At 34.4% G+C, this 24,404-nt stretch overlaps 2 protein-coding genes across 13 annotated transcripts in view; one reads left to right on the top strand and one right to left on the bottom strand.

Moving 5' to 3' along the window:
- The window catches only part of LOC109599178 (patronin), a 38,809-nt gene that overhangs the window by 2,054 nt on the left and 12,351 nt on the right, over positions 1-24,404 (top strand). For 10 of the 12 annotated variants that reach the window (XM_049966186.1, XM_049966179.1, XM_049966183.1 and 7 more), the window contains exons 2-5: positions 22,311-22,406; positions 22,587-22,796; positions 23,312-23,530; positions 23,708-23,958. In XM_049966186.1, the coding sequence (XP_049822143.1) occupies positions 22,311-22,406; positions 22,587-22,796; positions 23,312-23,530; positions 23,708-23,958 (776 nt within the window). Of the gene's footprint in view, positions 1-2,488; positions 2,776-21,960; positions 21,980-22,310; positions 22,407-22,586; positions 22,797-23,311; positions 23,531-23,707; positions 23,959-24,404 lie in introns of those variants that run through there. The other 2 variants (XM_049966177.1, XM_049966181.1) reach the window with 2 other exon arrangements.
- Positions 7,260-10,317, bottom strand: LOC109599174 (transcription factor Adf-1). The gene is made up of 3 exons (XM_020015121.2): positions 9,936-10,317; positions 7,756-7,900; positions 7,260-7,702 (listed from the first exon to the last, which is right to left on the bottom strand). The coding sequence occupies exons 1-3, from the start codon at positions 10,084-10,086 to the stop codon at positions 7,351-7,353; spliced, it is 648 nt and encodes a 215-aa protein (XP_019870680.2). The 5' UTR covers positions 10,087-10,317; the 3' UTR covers positions 7,260-7,350.

Here is a 24,404-nt window from a genome sequence, read left to right as displayed (position 1 = left end):
GTGCGTAACGTATTTTGGCTGAAAAATCTTGTTGATACTTGTTTAGTTCGACAAAAGTTATCCCTTAAGCATAAATAAATTGAATTTTAAAACGACGAAACGAAGTTTTTATCAGTTGAGCTTTTTAATGAACGATTTATCCACACGTCGGGACAAATCAATTCAATTTATCTCAGACTAATAAGATTCGAAATGTAGAAATATCCAAATAAGTATCATTTTCTAAAAAACGGACCGGCGAGAGTGCATCTCTTGATTATCCATACCTTGAGGCAAATGCGTGTTCCGAAACAGAAATGGTGAAAGTCTTTCTTTCCGTTAATTGCTTCTTTCCCCCCTTTTATTGTAGAATATTTACACATCGCGTGAAAATCAATCGGAACTATCAATTTCTCAATAAATTTATAATTGTTAAGGCTGCACCTCTTTCATTTTTATTACTACATGTTTTTATTTTCTGTGGGAACTGAGAGAAACACAATGGAATTTGATTTTATATAAAATATTAATAACAGATAAACATACAGTGTGATTCATTAGAAATTTACGGAGAGCAACATAAGCATTCTCTATAGAAAATGAAATGAATTAACTATGTAAAATAAGTACATTTTCCTTATGCACAGAATTAAACATAAATAAAGGACACCTTGTATAAAATTTGGGAGTACTAATTTTGGCTTCTTATAGAATGGTTAATGTCTATGCTAAAAATGAACCGCCCATCGTCAAAAATGGTAGTTTTATAGACATTTTAATTATCATCAATCTGTCAAAATTTTTGGGAAAAAAATTCATAACTCAAAAACTATTGAGATTAGGTAAAGGATCTGGTAACCATTTTATTTACAATTACATATATTTAAAAATTCAAAAATATACAGGGTGTGTAACTGAAAATAACAAACTTATTGATGTTTTGGAATGGACAAAATTAAATGTAAATAACGAACACCCTGTATAAAATCTGGAGATACCAATAATGGTTCTTTATAGAATGATCCGTAGTTAATGTGTATATCCAAAATGGACTTTTCATCGTCAAAATTGATGGCATTACAGACATCTTAGTTATACCATCAATCTGACAAATATTTGGAAAACAATTACTAACTCAAAAACTATTGGGTTTAGGTATAGAACAAGGTTTAGCCATTTTATTTCCAATTACATGAAAAAGTTAAAAAATTCAAAAATATACAGAGCGTCTCATTGAAAATAACAAAGTTATTGATGTTTTAGGATGGACAAAATTAAATGTAAATAATGGACACCCTGTATAAAATCTGAGAATGCTGATAATGTTTTCTTATAGGATAATCCTTGATTAACGTGTATGTCAAAAATGAACTTACCAAAATCAAAATTTGGTGGCATTACAGACATTTTAGTTAGATCATCAATCTGACATATATTAGGAAAACAATTGTTAATTTAAAATTTGTTTAGTTTAGGTATAGAAAAAGGAATAGTCATTTTATTTCCAATTACATGTAAGATTAAAAAAAAATAAAAATATACAAGGTGTCCCACTGAAAATAACAATGTTATTAACGATTTAGAATGGACAAAATTAAATGTAAATAACGAGCACCCTGTATAAAATCTGGAAATACTAATAATAGTCCCTTATAGATCCTTAGTTAATGTGTATTTATTTCCAAAATAGACTTTTTATCGATTTAAAAATTCAAAAATCTACAGGGTGTTCAACTAAAAATAACAAAATTGATGTCACTAGTCAAACTAAACAAGAAACTAGTTATAATTGGTAAAAAAATTTCAAATCAGTGCTTCTTTCCGTTTTAATAAATGAGCGGTGAGTCACCATGTAGATTCCTACATTATCCTAGCTTATGTCAAATTTAATTATACAATTGCGAGTAATGGCAATGTTTCAGAGATCAAAATTAACTGTCTATTTAGTCCTCAATTCGACAAACATGAACAGTCTTGAATCTACATTAATTATTCTTTCAAAACAGTCGATCTTGTTTTCCTCCGCTCGGTTTTATCTTTGTCCTTAACTCACGACAAACGTGTACTCTCAAAACGCTATCTCGACTCTTGAAAGCATTCCACCGTCAAAAGACGTGTAATTAATTATTATTGCATCCGAGAGTAGTGCAGATGCATTCCGCAAACACTCGCAGACATTTTTGCAGACGATTCGAATTACGCTTAACCGACTGGTTTTCATGCAGCAAGATTCAACCACGATATTTCGGACGTATTTATAAAACAAGGAAGTTGGCAGGAGCAATAGTCGGCGTGCCAATCTCATAACAATTCGTTGTGTGCATCCGCGACGGAGGAGCACACGTGCGTGGGAGTAACCGGTCCATTACAGCACCATTCATCTTTTGGTCGATTCGCAAATCGCACCTCGACCATTATTGTTTTTTTTTCGCCGTTCGTGGGCCGCGATTTGGGCCAAGTACTCCGGCCAGAACGGCTAGATCATAGAGTTCCCCACTTTTATCTTTTACCTCCTCTCTTCGGGTCGGCTGCATTGGCCAGTCGACCGACAGACTTTACGCGATCTCGTACACACAATTACTCGGTCTGTGTGTTGGCATTGTTGTTGTTGCACGTCTGTGTCGTCGGTGTGATGAAATTGTTGTTCGATAAGTGATGCTGTGTGCCGTTTTGGATGGTCTGTTTTAATAGTTTTGTGCCATGGTTTTGACTGTCGCCAGTGTTAGCACCCTTTCGGAGTACGGGTTTCAGAAGAACGACCACAATGGGATCGGCGTTTCTCTCGTTACTTACACTGTAAGAGGAATTTTTTAATTTTATCTAAGCAGTTTTCACAATAAATTTCAGAAGTATTTGGATAGAAATTGTTGGTACTTTCGTGCCCCAACGTAATAATTAAATTTGCTCGACCAGAACATCGCAGTTCTAATTTAAATTCCTTACATTAATCACCTCCGAATCACTTCCACCGATCGATTGAATGGGACAGACCTTCACGACATTTACATGGGAATATTGTGTTCCGCTGTGGCTCTGGAATATTTATAACTCACGGGGTAAACGACCCCTTTTTTCCTTCCGACTCAAAGGGAAAACGCAACCTGAAACTTCGACAAGGTTTCGCCTTTATTCCATCCACACGATATTGTGTCATGTGCGTTGATTTAAGGAAAATTACGTAAATGTGCACCTACACATGTGTGGCCAAAAAAAAGTGTGCCACGCTCACGTACTACATCTGTGCTGCGCTAGAAAATTTGCTGTGTCCGTCAATTTTTTAATGACTGACGTTTTTTGTTGTTGTCGGATTTAAATTCGGAAAATTAGATTCGATCACCATTAGACTTGCGTCATTTCCGTGGCGAGTCCAGTGGAGCCTGTCGTTGCTTTCCAAGTGCCCGAATCATTATCTTCGATCGTTAACCGTTCAAAAAATTGTCCAACAATTAAAATAATAAAGTTTTTATTTAGTTTTTTCTTAACGGGGAACGAATCCGTGAGTAATTATCTACTTTACCGGCCCTAATGTCATCAGTAATATAAGGTTTACAAACATGCTGTGCTTGTGCACACATTCCAATCTGATCTGCCATCATTAATAGATCGTTAAGTTGCACAAACGTTGAGAAACGAACGATTAATCGTCCAAACAGGTTGTTTAATAGTTTTTGTTCAAGTTGAAGGTACACGAAGTGTTGAAGTCAACACATTTTGTACGTTCGATGTTTGTTGTTTTGCTAATATTATATTAATACAGATAATAATTGTTGTCGCATAGTTTCGAAATTGAGTAATTCTCACCCATGCCAACGCCATAAACGGAACCGTGTGGGATATCGGGTTTTCGCGTTCATTTTTCTCTCGGTCACATTAGAATCTATCGACAAACAAATTCACCACCGTCGAATAAACAATATTTTTTTTAATGTGTGGGTTTGAATTTTGCGCGTCCATTTCTGGTTACATTGAACAGTGGTTTCATTACGTATTAGACGTTGTAATTAGCCTTAATTTTATTGTAATTGACGCGCATGCACGTTACCATTATTTAATAATGCATTTCTTTATAATTAATTGGGCACTTTTATTTCCTAGCGTCGGCCGTTAATCCGTGTTTGCCGTAATAATTTCGAAAGTGGAATAATTGACGTTGCCGGGGAATCGAGATGATCCCGTTTCCAATCTTCTATCGGGGGTTTTCAATAGATAGAATGTGTTTGACGCTGACCAGAAGAAGATTTTCTTCTGAACGTTTTGCTGCTGATAATTGTAAGTTTGGAACATGGCAATCTGGAGGCTGTGCCAGCGACATTTCACCTCTAAAACTGGGCGAATCTCTAATTAATTACAAAATAACACTGTTACTGAAATATAAACAAAAGGAATATTCGCAAAATATATCAATGTAACTTTGAATAATTAATTTCAACTATTTTTTTAATTATTTTGTGATGAATTTTTTTTATGTGATAAAGGTTATTCAATTAAAAAAATCATTATTTTTATAAAATTAAAATGATGAAATATAAAGGGTGTTTCATTCAATTTATTCATTCAAACTTTGTTGGAGAAATATTAAGAGATATTTTATAAAAAATGTAATGAAATGTTGTCATAGACAAAATAAACACAGTACTATGAGTGCCCATGGTAAAATCTTTGTTATATTAAAATTCATTCTACTAAAACATATTTAAAGTTCTGAAAATAACAAAATTCTTAATATTTTAAAATGCACACAATTAAAAGTAAACAATGAACATCTTGTATAAAATTTGGAAGTACTAATAATGGCTCCTTATAGGATGGTCTTTGGTTACTAGGTATGCCAAAAATGAACTTCTACCATTCCAATTAGACCATTAACCTGTCAAAATCTTTGAAAATAAAAATTAAGTCGGGCTTAGATATAGGACATAGTATAGCTATTTCTTTCGTAAGTACATGTAGAAATTAAAAATCTAAAAATATACATGTCGTTCCATTGAAAATATCAAAATTCTTGATGTTTTAATATGCACAAAATTAACAGTAAATAATGAACACCTTGTATAAAGTTTGGAAGTACTAATAATGGCTCCTTATGGATGGTATTTGGTTAATAGGTATGCCAAAAACTTTCTACCATCAAAATTGATGTTTTCATAGACATTTTTCCGTCCTCAATGAACTTTTAGTGAATAAATTGGATGAATTAACTTGTACATCAATATTTTGTAAAATGTATAAAGTACTAATAATGGCTCCTTATAATAATATGTTTTATATTGACCAGAAGAAGATTTTCTTCTGAAAGTTTTGCTGCTAATAATTGTAAGTTAGGAACAATCTGGACTGTTTTCTCATTATTTCTGCCAGAGGAAGTCACACATTCTCTACATCCAGGCTTCGTGCAGACGTCAATCTCTGTGACTCTGTTTACCTGAAGAAGGCTGCATGAAGCTGATCTTAGAGCCAGAAGACGTTTCCGACACCCTCTGTTAAACAGGAATCTTCGGGTTGCCCACAAACAGTAAACCAACGATTACAGTCGTTTCTGGCGTAATTGTTTGTTCACAGATGAGTCTAAGTACACATTATATTACTCGGATAGCCGTATTTGGGCATGGCGTGAACGTGATGAGAGATATCATGAACTAAACATGGCCCCAACTGTTGCTTTTGGAGGTGTTTTTCTTTAATAATGTGAGGTGAATTTCTTTAGAGACACGTACGGAGTTTCTCATATTAAATCGAGTGCTCGACGATATTTGAACTTGGATATTCAATCATTCCATTTTCTAAAAAGTTAAGAAAAATCAGATTTAGGTTTTGCAGTGGATAATGTTTGACCTTACAATGTAAGAGAAATTTGGCATAGCAAAATCATGACATTGGTCTGATGCAGTGGCCCTCGAGTTCATCCGATTGCAATCTAATTGAAGTTCTATTGTTGATGCAATTTAGTTTAATTTACGAAGAGGATATATTATTCAATATATAATATCATGATCATCCATTATATTAAAATGTTCTGATTTTTGAAATAATTCAACAACACTTCAGTGTCCAACGACTTGTTATCGTTATCATTAAGCATAATTAAATACATTCAATTAACACTTATGCACTATAAACGGGATAAACTACAGTTTGTTGACTTCGTATCAAGAATAATACGTGTCTCCCACGAAAGAGAAATTAGACAAACTGTGTGTGAGGTCATAAGTTTATCAAGTACAACTCATTCACGAGTCGAATTTGAATGACTACAAAATAAAAATCATTGTAAATACTTCTAAAGTATGTATTGATTAAGTTTCTGGTAGGTGGCACTAAATATTTACGACGTTTGCTTGCCACACTCTTTGTAAAACAACCAAACAACGTTCGTCCCACGAACAATTCACGGATTAATTCATAAGTTAATCAATTAACGTTTTAGCGGTGTGTAATGCACACGACCACGCGAAATTTCAACACACAGATGTCCCATTTAAGTTGGCATTTGTCAATTACATCGAAGCAAAACGGTGATGCATGGAAAGTGTCTTGTTTTATGGAAAACATGTGTCGAGTTTCGATTACTGCGCTTCCTGTGACTTGTGACGGAGGAAATTGGGCACGTTAAAGACAAACAAGAGTCTTTGAACGTCTGTTAAGAAAATAAAGTGTGTAGTACATAAAAGAGCGGCTCCAGCGATAAGATATGGGTCGAGGAAATAAATTTTACAAAGGTGTCGCTTAATAAATTTTATTGAAGTTTATTAATACACAATTAAAGTCGTAATTAAATCTGTCAGCGGCAAATCTGATAAGTTGGAAATGTCTCAAAGGCAGTGCAGATGATGTAACTTGTTTCAATTTGTTGTACTCCCGTTTCGCCGTCTAGTGAATTGGATAATTCGCCTTCAATTTCCGAAATGACGGACGAGTCATCGTGGGCGGTCTTCAATCCTCTAAATATCGATCTAATTGCGTTTTTCTTTTGTTAAAATTCGTTATTTAGTTATTCTCAACAAGGTAATAAGTTTTGAAAACCGGTGATGTGAAAGTGGTTAATTGACTGAAATCGTTACCCGTCAAATATTTGATGTATTGACTCTTTAATGTATTTGGTCTCTCTGTCCCCGTATATTATTTAAATTGTATCGATCTGGAAACCTATTTTTCCTTAAATGGTTATACGTTTCTCGCCTTTATTGTACAATAAATTGTTGTACAAAATGATTTTTTTATTATCTAAACTAAATTTTCCTACGTAACCCATTTCCTTTTTAGATAAAATAAAAATAGCCCAATTGGGTAAACTTATTTATTAATTAATAAACAAATTGAATAAGATAACACATTTTTAAAAACTAAAATAATTATATACAAAGCTCTAGACTATTACAGGAGCTCGTCATCACTGTCCGATTGTTCCAAAATTTGCATAATTTTGACCATGACGCTCGACCTCTTCTTCTTCGACTGGATGTTGGCCAACAAGGAGCCGACCAACTTTCCGAACAACGCCTCAGGAGAGTCAGCTTCGACCTCCGGATTGAAGTTGTTCGAGTCGTTTAGTCTTTGCCGCTTTCTCGGCGGTGCCGCCACCTTCTCCTCCACCTTGGGCACGTCCTCCCTGTGGATGCTTCCGTCCTTCGTGTCCTCCTCGTCGTCCAACTCGTGCTCGACGAATTCCATTTTCGGTTCGCTCGCGTCGTTCACGTATTCGATAGTGTTTATACGCAACGGATTGCTACGAGGGTAAAACGTTAAGTTTTGTTGAGATACATGAAAAACGGTTATTACAATTGTTGCCTGCGGATGATGTGGGGGTTCAGGAACTGCATGCGGGTGCTCATGGGCCATTCCGGCTTGTCCGTTTTGTCTGACGTTCTCAGCTCTCTGACGTAGTGCTCTCGGAGGTTGCGCCAGCGTCTCTTCACCTCTGAAACTGTGCGAATCTCTCATTAATTACAAAGTTACAGGGTTTTCACAAAATATATCAAAGTAAATTTGAAAAATTAATTTCAACTATTTTTTTAAATTATGTTATAACTATTGGATGTTAAATAATTGTTTAGGATTTTTTTTTTTTAATGTGATAAAGGTTACTTAGTTATAAAGATCATTATTTTTATTAAATTAAAATGATAAAATGTATAGGGTATTTCATTCAATTTATTCATTAAAAGTTCAAGGAGAACGAAAATATTAAGAAACATTTTATATAAAATGTAATGAAATTTTGTCATACACAAAATAAACACAATACTATGAGTGAACATGGTAAAATGTGTTAATATTAAAATTCATTGTAACAAAAGATACATGAAGTTCCATTGAAAATAACAAAATTCTTAATGTAGATGCACAAAATTAATGAACACCTTGTATAAAATTTGGAAATACTAATAATGACTCTTTATAAGATGGCCCTTGCTTAACAGGTATGCCAAAAATGAACTTTCCACCATCAAAATTGGTGTTTTCACAGATATTTTAGTTAGACCATTAACCTGTCAAAATTTTTTTGAAAATAAACATTAACTCAGGTTTAGGCATAGGACATAGTATAGCTATTTCTTTTGCATATTGTATATGTAGAAATTATAAATCCAAAATTATACAGGGCGTTCCATTGAAAATATCAAAATTCTTTTTATTTTCATTTTATTAAAATATATATTAAAACTCAAGAATTAAAACTAAATAATGAACACCTTGTATAAAATTTGATAGTACTAATAATGGCTTGGTTAACAGGTATGCCAAAAATGAACTTTCTACTCCCAAAATAGGAGTTTCCACAGACATTCTAGTTAGACAATTAACCTGTCAAAATTTTTAAAAATAAAAATTAACTCAAGTTTATGTATAGAACATAGTATAGCTATTTCTTTCGCAATTATATGTAGAAATTGAAAATCCAAAAATATACAGGGCGTTCCATTAAGAATAACAAAATTCTTGATGTTTTAAGATACACGAAATTAAAAGTAAATAATGAACACCTTGTATAAAATATGATAGTACTGATAATGGCTTCTTATAAGGTGGTACTTTATTAACAGGTATGCCAAAAATGAACTTTCCACTCTCAAAATAGGAGTTTCCACAGACATTCTAGATAGACAATTAACCTGTCAAAATTTTTAAAAATAAAAATTAACTCAAGTTTATGTATAGAACATAGTATGGCTATTTCTTTCGCAATTATATGTAGAAATTAAAAATCCAAAAATATAAAGGGCGTTCCATTGAGAATAACAAAATTCTTGATATTTTAAGATACACAAAATTAAAAGTAAATAATGAACACCTTGTATAAAACTTGATAGTACTAATAATGGCTTCTTATAAGGTGGTCCTTTGTTAACAGGTATGCCAAAAATGAACTTTCCACTCTCAAAATAGGAGTTTCCACAGACATTCTAGTTAGACAATTAACCTGTCAAAATTTTTGAAAATAAAAATTATCTCAAGTTTATGTATAGAACATAGTGTGGCTATTTTTTTCGCAATTATATATAGAAATTAAAATTCCAAAAATATACAGGGCGTTCCATTGAAAATAACAAAATTCTTGATGTTTTAAGATACACAAAATTAAAAGTAAATAATGAACACCTTGTATAAAATTTGATAGTATTAATTAATGGTTTCTTATAAGGTTAACAGGTATGCCAAAAATGAAGTTTGCACCATCCAAATTGGTATTTTATAAGTTTAGGTATATTGTTATTTCATTCGCAATTATATATAGAAATAAAAAAAATACACAGTGCGTTTTACTGAAAATGACGTCACTTCCGGCGAAACTGGAAATGTCAAATCAATCTTTTTCCGTTGTTAATCAACATTTAATGAATAATTTGAGTGAATTATCCAATTTTTTGATGAACATTTCGACGGTCCCCCGTAAGCGGTTCACGCGCCGTCAGTGGCTGCGTGCATACACACACAAACCGACCGACCGACCATGTTACCTTGAGTTTGAAGCGCGGACGCGATCGTCGACCATATCATCTCCTTCAGATCGTCGTCTCTGTACTCCGACTTTTTCTTATTGTACAGACACGGATTCTTCTCAACCATCTTGACCAGCAGTATATCCGCCTCCATTTTCAACTCTTTCATGACGTTTCGGCACACGTTTCGCCTGCGATGACGGCACGATACACACTGGACGGGTCGTTACGGCAACGTGGAACGAAACGACGGGAAGCCGTTAGAAACGGAGCCTCGTTCGGGCCTTCGATCGGTTCGTGTCGTCGTGCGGAATGGCGACGTTGCCGTCGCCGCATTGGCGCACGGAATCGCCGCTTGTCGTGCGGGAATCAAGCAAACAACTCGCCTCATTGTGCATCATGCGTTTATTATCGATACAAAACTAAACTGTTAATCAATTAATAGTCGTCGTCGCTCTGCTCCTCGTCCAGCAGCATCATTATTTTGGTCATGATCTGCGTTTTTTTCTTCTTGGACTTTTTGCTGGCCAGGAACGAGGTGATCAGACGCCCGAACGTTTCTTCCGTCGACTCGGACTTGCTGCGTTCCCGCTTACGCGACGCCTGCGACGTCGACGATTCGCCGTCCCCGTTCTCCAAAGTCGGCTTCTCCTCGCTTTCATCCGCCGGCCAGGTCGTCTCCGTCGTGCTGTCCTCCTCCGGTTCCGACTGGCTGGCCGTCGTCTTCGGCTCCTCCGACTTCCTTCCGTTCCTCCAAAATCGGCTGCAAAACAATCGGTGTGCCGGATTAAAAAACACGAAACGCCGCAGGAATACTTACTAGGAGTTACGCGGTATGATATGCTTGGCCAAGAATTTGAGGTTGTGCATCAGCGGCCACGGACAGTCGTCCGGATTGTCGCGGTGTTCGCGGTGCTCCCGCGAGAAGCGGTCCCGGATGTTCTTCCATCTTTTCTTCACCTCCGGCACTGTCAACACACACAAACGGCAAAATTACAAAGCTGGCGGACAACGGGGAACGGGAATTACCTGGGATCTGCAGCTTCTCCGCAATCGACTCCCATACCAGTTCCTTGGCCTCGGGGTTCTTGTAGTCGACTACGCTTCGATCGTAGATGCATTGGTTGCGCTGCACGTGCCTGATCAGTTCGACGTCGCTCATCTTGGTGTGCGACGGGTGCACGGCTGCCAGCGCCTGCCGCCGACGTTCGTGTGAGCGGACGGGCGGTGACGTTTGCGTCGTCTGGGACGGATGTGCGATGGACGGTACGCAACCGTTTTGGTCGGCACGGGCATGGCAACTGGCTGCGGCGTTGTCGGATCGGGGTCCGGTGCGTTCGGCCGTGCAGATGCGGAATTTACGTTTAAGCAATGTTTACGATCGCTTATCTTAATTACATATTATTATTGTTTCGGCTTGAAATTGTTGCAATAAAATCTTAAGATGTAGCCAAACAACAATCAGTTTAATGTCAGATAATTCTTTACAAACTGGATGGATTGTTAAACGAACTGTGGAAACTTACCTTTATTGCTTGGCATTTTCGTACTACTCTAGAATATTATTACATAGCATGTATTACTCTAGTTAACCTTTATGAATTTCTTAAATTTATTGGACTTACGAAATCTTAAATTTATTTAATTCTTGGAATTTATTGGGCTTATCGAGTTAATTGGATTTAACAGATTTATTGGATTGTTTAGTGTTATTGAATTTACTGGATACTGAATTTATAGATTTCTAAGGAATAATTAGATTTAGTTAATTTATTGGTTGAACTTACTGGATACTTAATTTATTGAGTTCTTAAGATTAATTGGATTTACTTTGATTTATTGAATTTATTGATTTAGTTAGATTTAGTGAATACTAAATTTATTAAATTCATAAAATTATTTGGACTTATTCAATTAACTAAATTTAATTAACTTATTGGAATTTTTGGTTCAGTTGGACTTACAGACTTTTGAATTTTTTAAATTCATAGGATTAATTGGATTTACTAAGATTTATTGCATAATAAAAGTAAGACTTAATGGATGTTAAATTTATTGAATTCATAAGATAATAATAATCCAAATATGGACTTATTGAATTAACTAAATTTAATTAATTTATTGGAATTATTGGTTCAATTGGACTTACTTCAATTCATATGATTGGATTTACTAAGATTTATTACATAATAAAAGTAAGACTTACTGGATACAAAATTCATTGAATTTATAAGATTATTTGGACTTATTGAATTAACTGAATTTAATTAATTTATTGTAATTATTGGTTCAATTGGACTTACTTACTGACTTCTGAATTTTTTAAATCCATAGGACTAATTGGATTTACTAAGATTTATTGGATTTATTAATTGAATTAGACTTACTGGATACTAAATTTGTTGAATTCATAAGATTATTCGGACTTATTGGATTAATTGAATTTATTTGATTTATTTAAATTTACTGGATACAAAATTCATTGAACTTATAAGATTATTTGGACTTATTGAATTAACTGAATTTAATTAATTTATTGGAATAATTATTTCAGTTGGACTTACTGACTTTTGAGTTTATTAAATTCATAGGGTTAATTGGAATTATTTAGATTTTTTGGATATATTGATTTAGTTAGACTTACTGGATACTCAATTTATTGAATTCATAAGATTATTTAGACTTGTTAAATTAATTGTATTTAATGATTTATTTAAATTTACTGGTTACTGAACACATTGAATTTATAACATTATTTGGACTTACTGACATGAATTTTTTCACTTACTAGATATTAAATTTATTGAATTCATTTGGACTTAATGAATTAATTGTATTTAATGATATATTTAAATTTACTGGATAAGGAATTCATTGAATATATAAAATTATTTGGACTTACTGAATTAACTGACTTCTGAATTTATTAAATTCATAGGTGGGGTTTATTGATTTAGTTGGAATTACTGGATAGTGAGTTTATTGAATTCATCGGATTAATTGCACTTACAAACTTTATTCGATTTATTGGTTTAGATTATTATTTTTTATTACTAATAATGTATTATATATTATTAATTTATTTTTTATAAAAGGGAAATCCAATTAATCCAAAAAATTCAATTAGTTCAATAAATTCAATAATTTTACGAGTAATTTTTAAAAATATATGTAACATAATTTCTATTTATGTTTAATAGTATATTTATTAATCTTATGTAGTCATTTAAACCTTTGTTACATCATTGTATTTTTCTTGTAGTTCTCTATAAACTTCTAATGAATAAATTAGGTGAATCACTCTTTATACGAAACAAAGGCGTATAAAATTTATAAGCCATTAAATTCGAATATTAGAACAGTGCAGTTAGTGCGCTCAGCAAACTACAACAGAAACTGGCTGTGCTTCTTGTGTTTGGATTTGACAAACAATTCAATTTGTGCTAGATACGGTTTTAGTAATTTATAAGGTCGACTTTAGGATCAACGTGTTTGTAGAAAGTTACTTAATTAATTTAAGATGTACAATCGAAGCAACATTGTCAGATTATAAATAACAATGGCCAATTCTTTTACTTTCAATGAACCATTAACAGTTCTGCTCATGCGATTTACAACACGACACGAAAATAAACATGATCGAAGTCCGAACATAAATTACCAACGCCTCTTAATATTTATGGACCATTTCGAAAATTATTTCATCCGCCTCTTATTTATTGCACACTAGGAAAACAGGATATTGAAAAATTTTTTAAAACCAGATAATAATGCGGCAGTTTCGTGTAAACGTCGGATTTATGTCCGCATGAAAATGTACACACACGGCAATTAGCGTTGGGAGTAAATTACATATTCAAATGGATGCATGGAATGGAGAGATCTTTTCGTATCTCTTCAATAAAGTGCCAGGCGCTCTCGGCTTATCTAATTAAGACGTGTTAATTGGGTCTCCGGCACCAAAAAGCACACTTAAGTGACCGAAGGTTTTTTCAGTTACTTTGTAGATGCAACTGTTTAAGCATGAAGTTGCGTTTTGTGTGCAGTTTCAGTTGGCGAATTAATATCGGTCGAGTTGACTTCACATAATTACCGATGGTTAATTAACCTAACGGTGAACGCGGTGAACGATCCGGCCAGGAGATCACTTTCGCCCCTGAATCATTGTTCCTGTTCGCGGATTAATTGCTCCTAAAAAAAAAGTAATGCGACGACGTCGATTTGTTAATTAGTCGGTTAATTGTTAACGGTGCACGTTGGATCCGATCTTTAGAGATTGGATGCGTCTTCCGGCACAGTTTGCTTCAGCTTCCTCGTGGTAATTGCATAGAAAAAACAAAAATTCATAACACAAAACATGTGATATACCGATTGATTGCGGGACGAATTTTAATGGCGTTGAAAGTACCGCTAGTCGAGCGCATTATTTAAATTGAATTAAATTGTTGCCGCACAATGATATTTAGATCAGCAATTAAAAATAGAAATGGCGTGCAACCAATTTAACTCTTCCCAAAACGTAGTTTTACTTCGTATGTGGTAAAAGTGTAAAACACAATTAAACATTGTCCCAGAAACAAAACAAAGAGTCTTGATGTTATAAATTCGCTTATGGTCTTAAGTTATCCGGCATTAATAGAAACATAATTGAACCGCAACCATTAAGAACGGTCGAACGCGGTTCACCGTCTCTTCCTGTTTCCATCCGGCGCTTTTCCTCCAGCAATTGCAACGTTCCATTAATAGAAACACAGTTAGGGGCACAAAATTGATACGATCCATCATCGAAGATCTCGTTAATGTTGTGCTGGCTTGTTTGCGAAGATCGCAGCTGGCGAATTAAAACCAATTTGTATTTTTTCGAATCTCGGCAACAACGTAATCGGGTAACGCTCGGGTGCAACCATAATTATCGGGTCGTTGCCGAGGCAATGATAAATCTTCAAACTCGAGCAACAAGCATCGATACTGTGGTATGTAGTTTTCAGTGCGTCCATTAACTTTCCAACCAGATTTATTTAACGTGCGGTTTTGCAGGGCGAGGCGTTTTTGTTTTCGTCAGTTTCACGAGATGACCAGTTATCGAAAACACCTGGGGAATAATGGCGTACGAACTCGATTTGGAAATTCTGTCGCTTTCCAAACGAGTGAAATTCTATTTGCGAGCCGCAAATGTCCATAACATTATTTCTGAATGAAAATATGAAATATCCGACTTTTACGGTGATTTTCCATTTCTAGGCCCATAACACATATTATTTTATGATAATATCTATATTTTAATAAATACAATGGTGTAATAAAGTTATACTAAAATGGATATAAATAGAAATTAAGTCGTGTATATTTGTAAAAATTTTAAATAACAACTTCAAAAGATTTTTCAGTTATTAATACTGTAATAATAAGTAATTTCATAAATTTTAAATAAAGTGAGCTACAAATTCTTTAGTTTTAAATAAAATTATATTGGTTTGAAACAAATTGAAAATAATGTTAATGAAGTTTTAAGATGTACAAAATTAAACTTGAATAACAAAACCCCCACATAAAAATAAAAAACTGAGAATACTAATAGTGGTTTCTTATAGGATGGTTCTTGGTTGTTAAAAATGGACTTTCCAACATAATTGGTGGCATCTTAATTAGATCATCAATCTGACAAATAATTATTTATATTTGAATTTAAAAAATTCAAAAGTGTACAGGGTGTTTCATTGAAAATAACAAAGTTATTGATGTTTTAGGATGGACAAACTTAAATGTAAATAACGGACATCCTGTATAAAATCTGGAAATACTAATAGTAGTTCCATATAGGATGATCCTTAGTTACTGTGTATGTCCAAAATGGACTTTTCATCATCAAAATTGATGACATTATAGACATCTTAGTTATACCATCAATGTGACAAATATTAGGAAAACAATTATTAATTTAAACACTATAGGGTTTAGGTATAGGTCATAATAGAGCCATTTTATTTCCAATTACATATAAAATTTAAAAAATTCAAAAATATACAGAGTGTTTCATTGAAAATAACAAAGTTATTGGTGTTTTAGAATGGACAAAATTAAATGTAAATAAGGGACATCTTATATAAAATTTGGAAATACTAATAAAAGTTCATTATAGGATCATCCTTAGTTATTATGTATGTTCAAAATGGACTTTCCATCATGAAAATTGATACCATTACAGACATCTTAGTTATACCATCAATGTAACAAATATTAGGAAAACAATTATTAATTTAAAAGCTATTGGGTTTAGGTATAGGTCATAATAGAGCCACTTTATTTCCAATTACATATAAAATTTAAAAAATTCAAAAATATACAGGGTGTTTCATTGAAAATAACAAAGTTTTTGATATTTTAAGATTGACAAAATTAAATGTAAATAATGGACATCCTGTATAAAACCTGAAAATACTAATAATAGTTCTTTACAGTATGATTCTTAGTTATTATGTATGTCAAAGATAGACTTTCCATCATGAAAATTGATGGCATTACAGACATCTTAGTTATACCATCAATGTAACAAATATTAGGAAAACAATTATTAATTTAAAAACTATTGGGTTTAGGAATAGGTCATAGTAGAGCTATTTTATTTCCCATTACATGTAAAATTTAAAAAATTCAAAAATATACAAGGTGTTTCATTGAAAATTACTAAGATATTGATGATTTAGGATGGATTAATTTAAAAACTATTGGACTACAGAACACAGTATAGCCATTTTATTTCCAATTACAAGTATAATTTTAAAAATTCAAAAGTATACAGGGTACTTCATACATTACACCTTCATCTTAGTTAGATCATCAATCTGACAAATATTAGAAAAACAATTATTAATTTAAAAACTATTGAGTTTAGGTATAGAACAAAGTATAGTCATTTTTTTCCAATTATACTTGAATAAAAATTCAGTGTTCCACCGAAAATAACAAAGTTATTGATGATTTAGAATGGACCAATTTAAATGTAAATAACGGACACCCTGTATAAAATTAAGGAATACTAATAATGGTCGGTTATAGTATGATCCGTATTTAACGTATATGTCAAAAATGGACTTTTCAACATCAAAATTAGTACCATTACACATTCGTCTTAGATCATCAATCTGAAAAATATACAATTACTAACTCAAAAGCTATTGAGATTAGATATAAATCATTCTATAGCCATTTTATGTGCAATTACATTAAGAATCCAAAAATATACAAGGTATCCCATAGAAAATATCATAATTGATGTTTCTTTTGGCGAAACCGGAAATGAAATTGTATTAAATATAAATAAGAAAAGTAGTTCAAGTCAAATTATAATTATAACAAAAATTCTTCATAAATTTATGAATGAATGAGTAAGTTAAGTATATATAAAAGGCGAGATAAATTTAAAATACTGATTACCTAGAGCTGCGAATATTCAAATAATATTATTGATTGAATTGAATTAAATGAGAATGAAATATATTGAAAACATATTTAAATATATTTAATCTAAGAAATTCATATCATTCACTTAAAAAGACGTGCAGTGTGTTTGCGTCCTCCGTGACTTTTATAATTGACACCCACCCAATGATATACATAATATCACATCAAAGTGAAGGTTGTGCATGTGTGGGTTTCGCAGGTATTTGCATAAATTCAGTCGCACTAAAAATTTAACAGGTTCAACATTTAAATAACATTAATTGATGGCCCGACGAGCAACAATTACTCATCGGACGCATCTTTTGTGCCGTCGAGCGACGACGATTTACGATTCACAGTTGCTTGTATTTATTTATGCGATGCCGATAAATAAATCCAATTAGCCTAGCAACCATAAATACTAGACGCGATTAAACCGAATTTTTATGCACATCGCCGCCGTAAACATTAAACAGATACAACGCGATGATCGACGATATGAACGGATTAAAAAAGCCGGGCGCGAGGTAAGTTAAACAAGCTGCGGATTAGTGGGGCCTCCAGATGCATCCGTAAATATTCCCGGTGCACGTGTTTTTGTTTCCACTATTTCCAGGACGGTCGTGTTTATTATAAACTGTGCAGGACAACAATAATTTCAGACCTTGATTTAAATTCCTGAGCTGCGATGGAAAATGTACCATTAACATAATCTAACCGTAAAAGGTCGATTGAACAGAAATGTGCAGGTGCAACGCTGCGAGAAAATCGTTTTCCTTCAAACGCAATTGCTGGATGATTTTTACTCGACTTGGTGCATGAGTGACTACACTAAACTTTATTTTTTTTTTTTTTGTTGTTGGTTCATGTAATCATATTAGTAGAAAGTCGATAAATAAACAACGGAATGTTGAATTTCCTTAAACAACTATTTTCAGCTTGTATTTGCCTTGTAACGTTAAATTACGTTGCTTGGGTATTTTTTATTTTAGAAATTTATTTGGTGACATTTGACAATTTTTCGGTCTGAACCCGGAGCATAAAATTGCACCGAAATCGCGTTTTTCAGTCTACCGGAGTTTAATCTGACCCGAATTTGCGGCGCAACGATTCAATAAATAAGCGTTGGTTCAATTTGTTTAAGGTCGAAAGTTCAAGCGGCATAAAAGACTGATGAGATTTGGACATGCGAACAGAACTCTTTTACTGACAATTTTTATACATCGATATCCTTATCTTAATTAAACGTAGAAAACATCACTTTCTTGATTTAATAGTCACCGTAAAGAACTAATTTATGTTTTTAATGTTTAATTTAAACCTAAAATAACAACTTTCTTCCAAGTAACCTTTACACGACAAAATAATTATCACTGTAATTAATCATTTTTTACCAACGTTCTACAAGTAAATTCATTCCGCAAATTATTGAAACTGATTTTAAGATCAACCTCAGTTTTTTTAATATCTGACAAAATTAAACAATGACAAAATACAGGGTGATACAACTTGTTCATTAGAAGTTTGTGGAGAACGAAAGAATGTATTGAGCAATTCTAACTTGATTTGAACCACTAATTTGTTTTAAATAATATTTCACTTCTGGCTTTGCTGCTTTGCTTTTTCATTTTTCAGTGAATCACCCTGTATGTCCTATACCTTGCCCCAATATTATTCAGGTTATTATTTTTTTTTCAAAAATAGATTGATAATTTAACTAAAATATGTGTAGTCATTTTTGGCATACACGTTAACCGAGGATCATCCTATAAATAAACAATATTAGTATTCTAAAATTTTTTTACGGGGTATTCATCTATGTTTAATTTTGTACATATCAAAACATCAATGCTTAGCATAATAATAAAAAAAAAACATCAAAAACCATCTTAAAGTTTGAAACCGTAGAGGAAGTAAGGTTTCGCCTCATAATTCCAATCCTCCTTATAGAATGGTTTTAATCTTTAAAAAGGACTTTTCATCATCAAAATTGATGGCATTGCAGACATCTATTAGACCATTAATTTAACAAATATTTGGAAAACAATTCATAACTCAAAAACTATTGAATTTAGATAAAGGGTATGGTATAGCCATTTTATTTACATATAAAGTTTAGAAAAGTTTAATGCTTCATTATAGAATGATTCTTGGTTAATGTGTATGTTCAAAATGGGCTTTCCAACATCAAAATTGGTGGTGGCATTAGAGACATCTTAGTTAGACCATCAATTTAACAAATATTTGGAAAACAATTCATAACTCAAAATCTATTGGATTCAGATAAAGGACATGGCATAGCCATTTTATTTCCAATTACATATACAATTTTAAAAAGTTTAAAATATACAGGGTGTTTCATTGAAATAACAAAGTTATTGATGTTTTAGGATGGACAAAATTAAATGTAAATAACGGACACCCTGTATAAAATCTGGAAATACTTATAATGCTTCGTTATAGAATGATTCTTGGTTAATGTGTATATTCAAAATGAGCTTTCCAACATCAAAATTGGTGGTGGCATTACAGACATCTTAGTTAGACCATCAATCTGACAAGTATTAGGAAAACAATTATTAACTTAAAAACTATTGGGTTTGGGTATAGGACAAAGTAAGGCCTTTTTATTTCCAATTACATGTAAAAGTTAAAAAATTTAAAAATATACAGGGTGTTTCCTTGAAAATAACAAGATTATTGATGTTTTAGGATGAATAAAATTAAATGTAAATAACGGACACCCAGTATAAATTTTGAGAATGCTAATAATGGTTCCTTATAGGATGATCCTTGATTAACGTGTATGTCAAAAATGGACTTTCAAAACACCAAAATTGGTGGCATTACAGACATCTTAGGATATTAATTTTTTTCCAAAAATTTTGATAGATTGATAGTTTAAATGTGTAAAGTCGTTTTTGGCATATAAGTTAACTCAAATTTTATGCAGGGTGTTCATTATTTATGTTTACTTTTGTTCATCTTAATACATCAATGCCTAGAATAATAAAAAAAACTTTAAAAAACTGTCGATAAATATTAAAAAAAAAATAAAACACTGCAGTTGTTATTTATTATATTTTTATTTTACCAGAATTTTTGACCTATCTTCCAAAAAACATCTTAAAATTAATGTTGAAGTTCCAAAATCAATAGGGATCCAGGAATTCATTAAAAAAGCAATAATTTCACGGACAAATACTTCCGAAATCGGTAAACTCACTTGTCCAACCTACGCGACTTCCTCTTGGACCTCTTGAACACCCACTTGCGCTTGAAACCGCAGAGGAAGTAAGGCCGTTTCGCCTCATAATCCCAATCGTCATCGGAATCCTCCTCGTCGAGCCTCGCTTGCCACTCCTTCCTTTTCCTCTCCAACAACTTGCAGAACTTTCGCATCACGGTGCCGCTGGCGAACACCACCAGACACCTGACTGTGAACACGATCCACGGAGTTTTGCGACGATATCTCGAGCGGGGGAGCAAAATGTACGAGAGACTTGCCATCCAGTTGGTGAACCGTTCGAATAAAGTGGGCGGCAGCGGCTCCGTTTTGCCCAGCAGACGTCCCACGTGGCCGAAGGTGTCCGAAACGGGACAGGCGATAAAGTTTACGACGTGGCGCCAGGGCGGAATGTATTGTTTGGGGTCTGCGCATCTTCCGACGCATCTGGTGCACAGGGAGATGGCGTCGCCTTGGACGGCGCAGCAGGCCGCCGCAAAAAATAAATAGAGCAATATCTTTGAGTAAAACATTTTGTAAATTGAGTTCGTGTAAAATTAACGTTCACCTAAGCAACACCGGTTGTTTTTCAAGGCTGGCTCTGTTTTATTGTCTTAAAATATAAATTAAGTTTAGTTACTTGTGTGATGGATGCTTAGATTTCATTTTGTTGTTGCGGCTGGCCTTCCATTTCTTTTGCCTGGGCCATTTTTGTACTAGAATTTTTTTCTTTTTGGCAGAAAGCTTTCGTTCAATTTTCTTGCAAGTGACAACTTTGATGTGTTGCCAAGTTGACGTCGCTAGGTCCTTGAGAACAGTGCATAAGTAATCGTTCAGTATGTTAATCCGTTTGATGATCAGTGAGTAGATGACATAGCCGATGAACGACTCGGTGAACGTGGTAGGTCGATACACAAATCTGAAGAACATTTTGAACGCCCATTTGAAAAATTCGTTGACCAATCCATACCAGTTCCAAAACAGCTCGCTGATATTAAAGGGTTTTAGTTTGCTTACGAACAAGTTTTTAATAGCCAAGTAGGCCGGGCACACGGCCATGCACAAGATGCACCAGAATTTCGATTCCTCGTTGGTATCATCAGTGTCTTCCTCATCGGAATAGTCTTCGTCATCGTCTTCATATAACGGAAGCAAAAAGGCGGTGTTGTAAATCGTTTGATATATTAGTATTAAAAAAAAATATACAAAAATTCTCTTGACGTAAAACATGTCATCAAGTAAGTGTATAAACAACAAATATCTGTTGCCCCAGCTACAACGGTTTGATGTAGTCAAGATGAAAACAATTCTCGGTCGTCAGCTTAGTTTTCTTTTTAATTGCACGTTAGTCCCGACCGAGTAATTCGCTGTTTGCGAAACACACTTCAAACAAATGGTTAATATTAAAATTATTATTAACCGCATTGTTTCGCTTTTTTCCTTCCAGCATCGCGAGATTTGCAAGTAGGAAGCTGTACGCGCTCGTTAAGATCAACCGCGATCTATAAATAAGTTAATTGCACCGTTTGACAGTTTATTCAATTAAAGCACACAGCGACTTCCATCGTTGTGTCCTTTTTTCTACCAATCAGGTCACAATCAAGTCGGTGATTTTAATCTCGTTAATCGGCCGATTCGTGTCCGAAATAATGGGGTTAAAGTGACCCACTTGATAAATAACGGTGGTCGTGATCCCGTGTCCTAATTCCCTAATTTTTTTGTTACAGTCGAAGCAGCGGGCGTCCATGAAATGGCTCCTGTCGAAGGCGTTCAACAACAAAGTTCCTGATAATCTAAAAGAGCCTTTCTATCGAGACCATGAAGTAAGTATGGTTTAACGGTGCAAACTTACACTTTAATTGAATGTTTAATTAACCCCGAACTTAATCCGGACGATTAAACTTAATTTTCTCAATTTTAGAACGACTCTAGCGCAGAAATATTCATTAATTTGCGGCAGCATTAACTTCTTTTAATACTAACTTTTTGTTATGTTAATTTAGAACCAAGAACACCTTAAGCCGGCAATCGTGGGTGCTCTGGCGAACGCGGAGATCTACTGCTTAGCGTTGGGCAACATCTACTCGGACCCGAATTATCACAACTTGAATCACGGTTCGATACTGCAAACGTTGGCCAGGAAGGGCGTCTACTCGACCACCGGTGCCCAGCTCACCGAGACCACGCTCATCCAAACCAACCCCCTCCGAATGGTATGCCAATTTACATTTACTTCGTTTTGTCATTCTATACTCCATTCAAACTAGCTACGGAGTAGTTTTTATGCTAAATTATTGACTCTAAAAATATATTTTTTAGTATTTATCTTAAAATGTTATTCGGATATCTTTAGTTTTAAAATATGTTAATAGTCACATGACTATTGATTTCCTTACTCAGTACCTTATGTGAACACATTATACTTCACCAGTTTCCATCTATTTTTTGCCCTTGAAATGCAATAAATTAATGGCAAACAAACATGTCGCTTGCTCCGGTCTAAAATTAGCTCGTCACAATATTAATAAAACACATCGACGAAAATCACCAACTTTCTACGTGCGCTTGCGAACGAAAGCCACATTTCCCGGTTTGTAAACAGCCGACAATAAATCCCAGATATACGTATTGCAAACGGGCCAGAGTTTAAAGCACCCATAACGCGTTTACGGTCGTATTTATTGTCCGCCGTCGCCAATATGTCTAACGCCAATTAATGTTTGTGCAGAGCGCTCACATGACGGTCATCGAGATGATCATGCAGCTGTACGCGAAGGAAGTGATAACGCCGGACCGGGTCGTGGCGGCCGTCCAACGTTTCAGCCACGGCCGTCAGCCGCCGCCCGTCGTGCCCGAGAACCAGGAACAGGGGCTGCTCGTTTGGGTGTCGCACGCCCTCGACGCGCTGAAGAAACGAATCGAACAGGAGGAGTCCGAGCACGGCGACGTGAGTATTAGCGTTTAATTTTTTTACAGTAACTGGAACAGTTAGCCACTATATTATGAGCGGAGATAAGTTGTAATAGTTGCTCGTTATCGTCTCTAGTTTATGAAATTAATTATGTGGGACCGTGTCACCATTAAAATAAAGCCTACTTTTACTTTTCCGTGTTTTTGTAAACAGGGCGAGCGACAGAGGGCGCCGGACTTTCCGCCGGTGAAGACGCTGAAAGATCTGTGCGATGGTATAGGTTTGGGAGCCCTGATAGCCTACTATTGTCCGGACGAGCTTCCCTGGACCGATCTGAAGGTGTCGTATCAGAGCTCCGTCCAGCAGAGCTTCTACAATCTGGGTCTCGTGCAGGACTTCTGCGAACGGTGTCTGCCCGCGTGCATACTGCATTTAATGCCCGAGGACATCGCCTATCTCACCGAGTAAGTCACGCCATTATTTCATCTAATAGTCTGCGCATCTTTTGAAGTGTTTTGTGTTTGCAGTTGTTATCGTATTGAAACACATTGTGTAGTCAGTCTCTGTACATAAATCATATGTCCTTTACGATGAAAGGGGTCTATGCCAAAAGCAAGGAACCATCCACATATCATAATTAAACCATCACCCTGATTCACAGTGAATATATCAAACCTTCTTGCAGTCCTTAAACTAAATTTCAATCAATTCCCTTCCTCGAGATTATTAACACACTGTAAGCGGGTCGGGTAAAAATACCCGTCTCAAGAACTGTTGATTGTTAGCTGGCCGGGTAATTTTTACCTTTTTGAATGTACTTACTTTAAAAGCGGGGTGAGATAATTCTACTCTATTGGTTTACATACGGAACTGAAAGAATTATCTCTTATTTTTTTATATAATTCAACAG

Source organism: Aethina tumida, chromosome 4 (assembly GCF_024364675.1).
Source record: "Aethina tumida isolate Nest 87 chromosome 4, icAetTumi1.1, whole genome shotgun sequence".
NCBI lineage: Eukaryota > Metazoa > Arthropoda > Insecta > Coleoptera > Nitidulidae > Aethina > Aethina tumida.
Note: the sequence above shows the minus strand (reverse complement) of the source record. Positions and strands in the feature narration are given on the sequence as shown.

Coding starts and splice junctions, on each gene's coding strand:
- LOC109599174 (XM_020015121.2), bottom strand. CDS start 10,086: ATGAAAGAGTTGAAAATGGAGGCGGATATACTGCTGGTCAAGATGGTT. Junction 7,901..9,935: donor GTCCGCGCTTCAAACTCAAG/GTAACATGGTCG, acceptor AGATTCGCACAG/TTTCAGAGGTGAAGAGACGC. Junction 7,703..7,755: donor ATCATCCGCAGGCAACAATT/GTAATAACCGTT, acceptor TTACCCTCGTAG/CAATCCGTTGCGTATAAACA.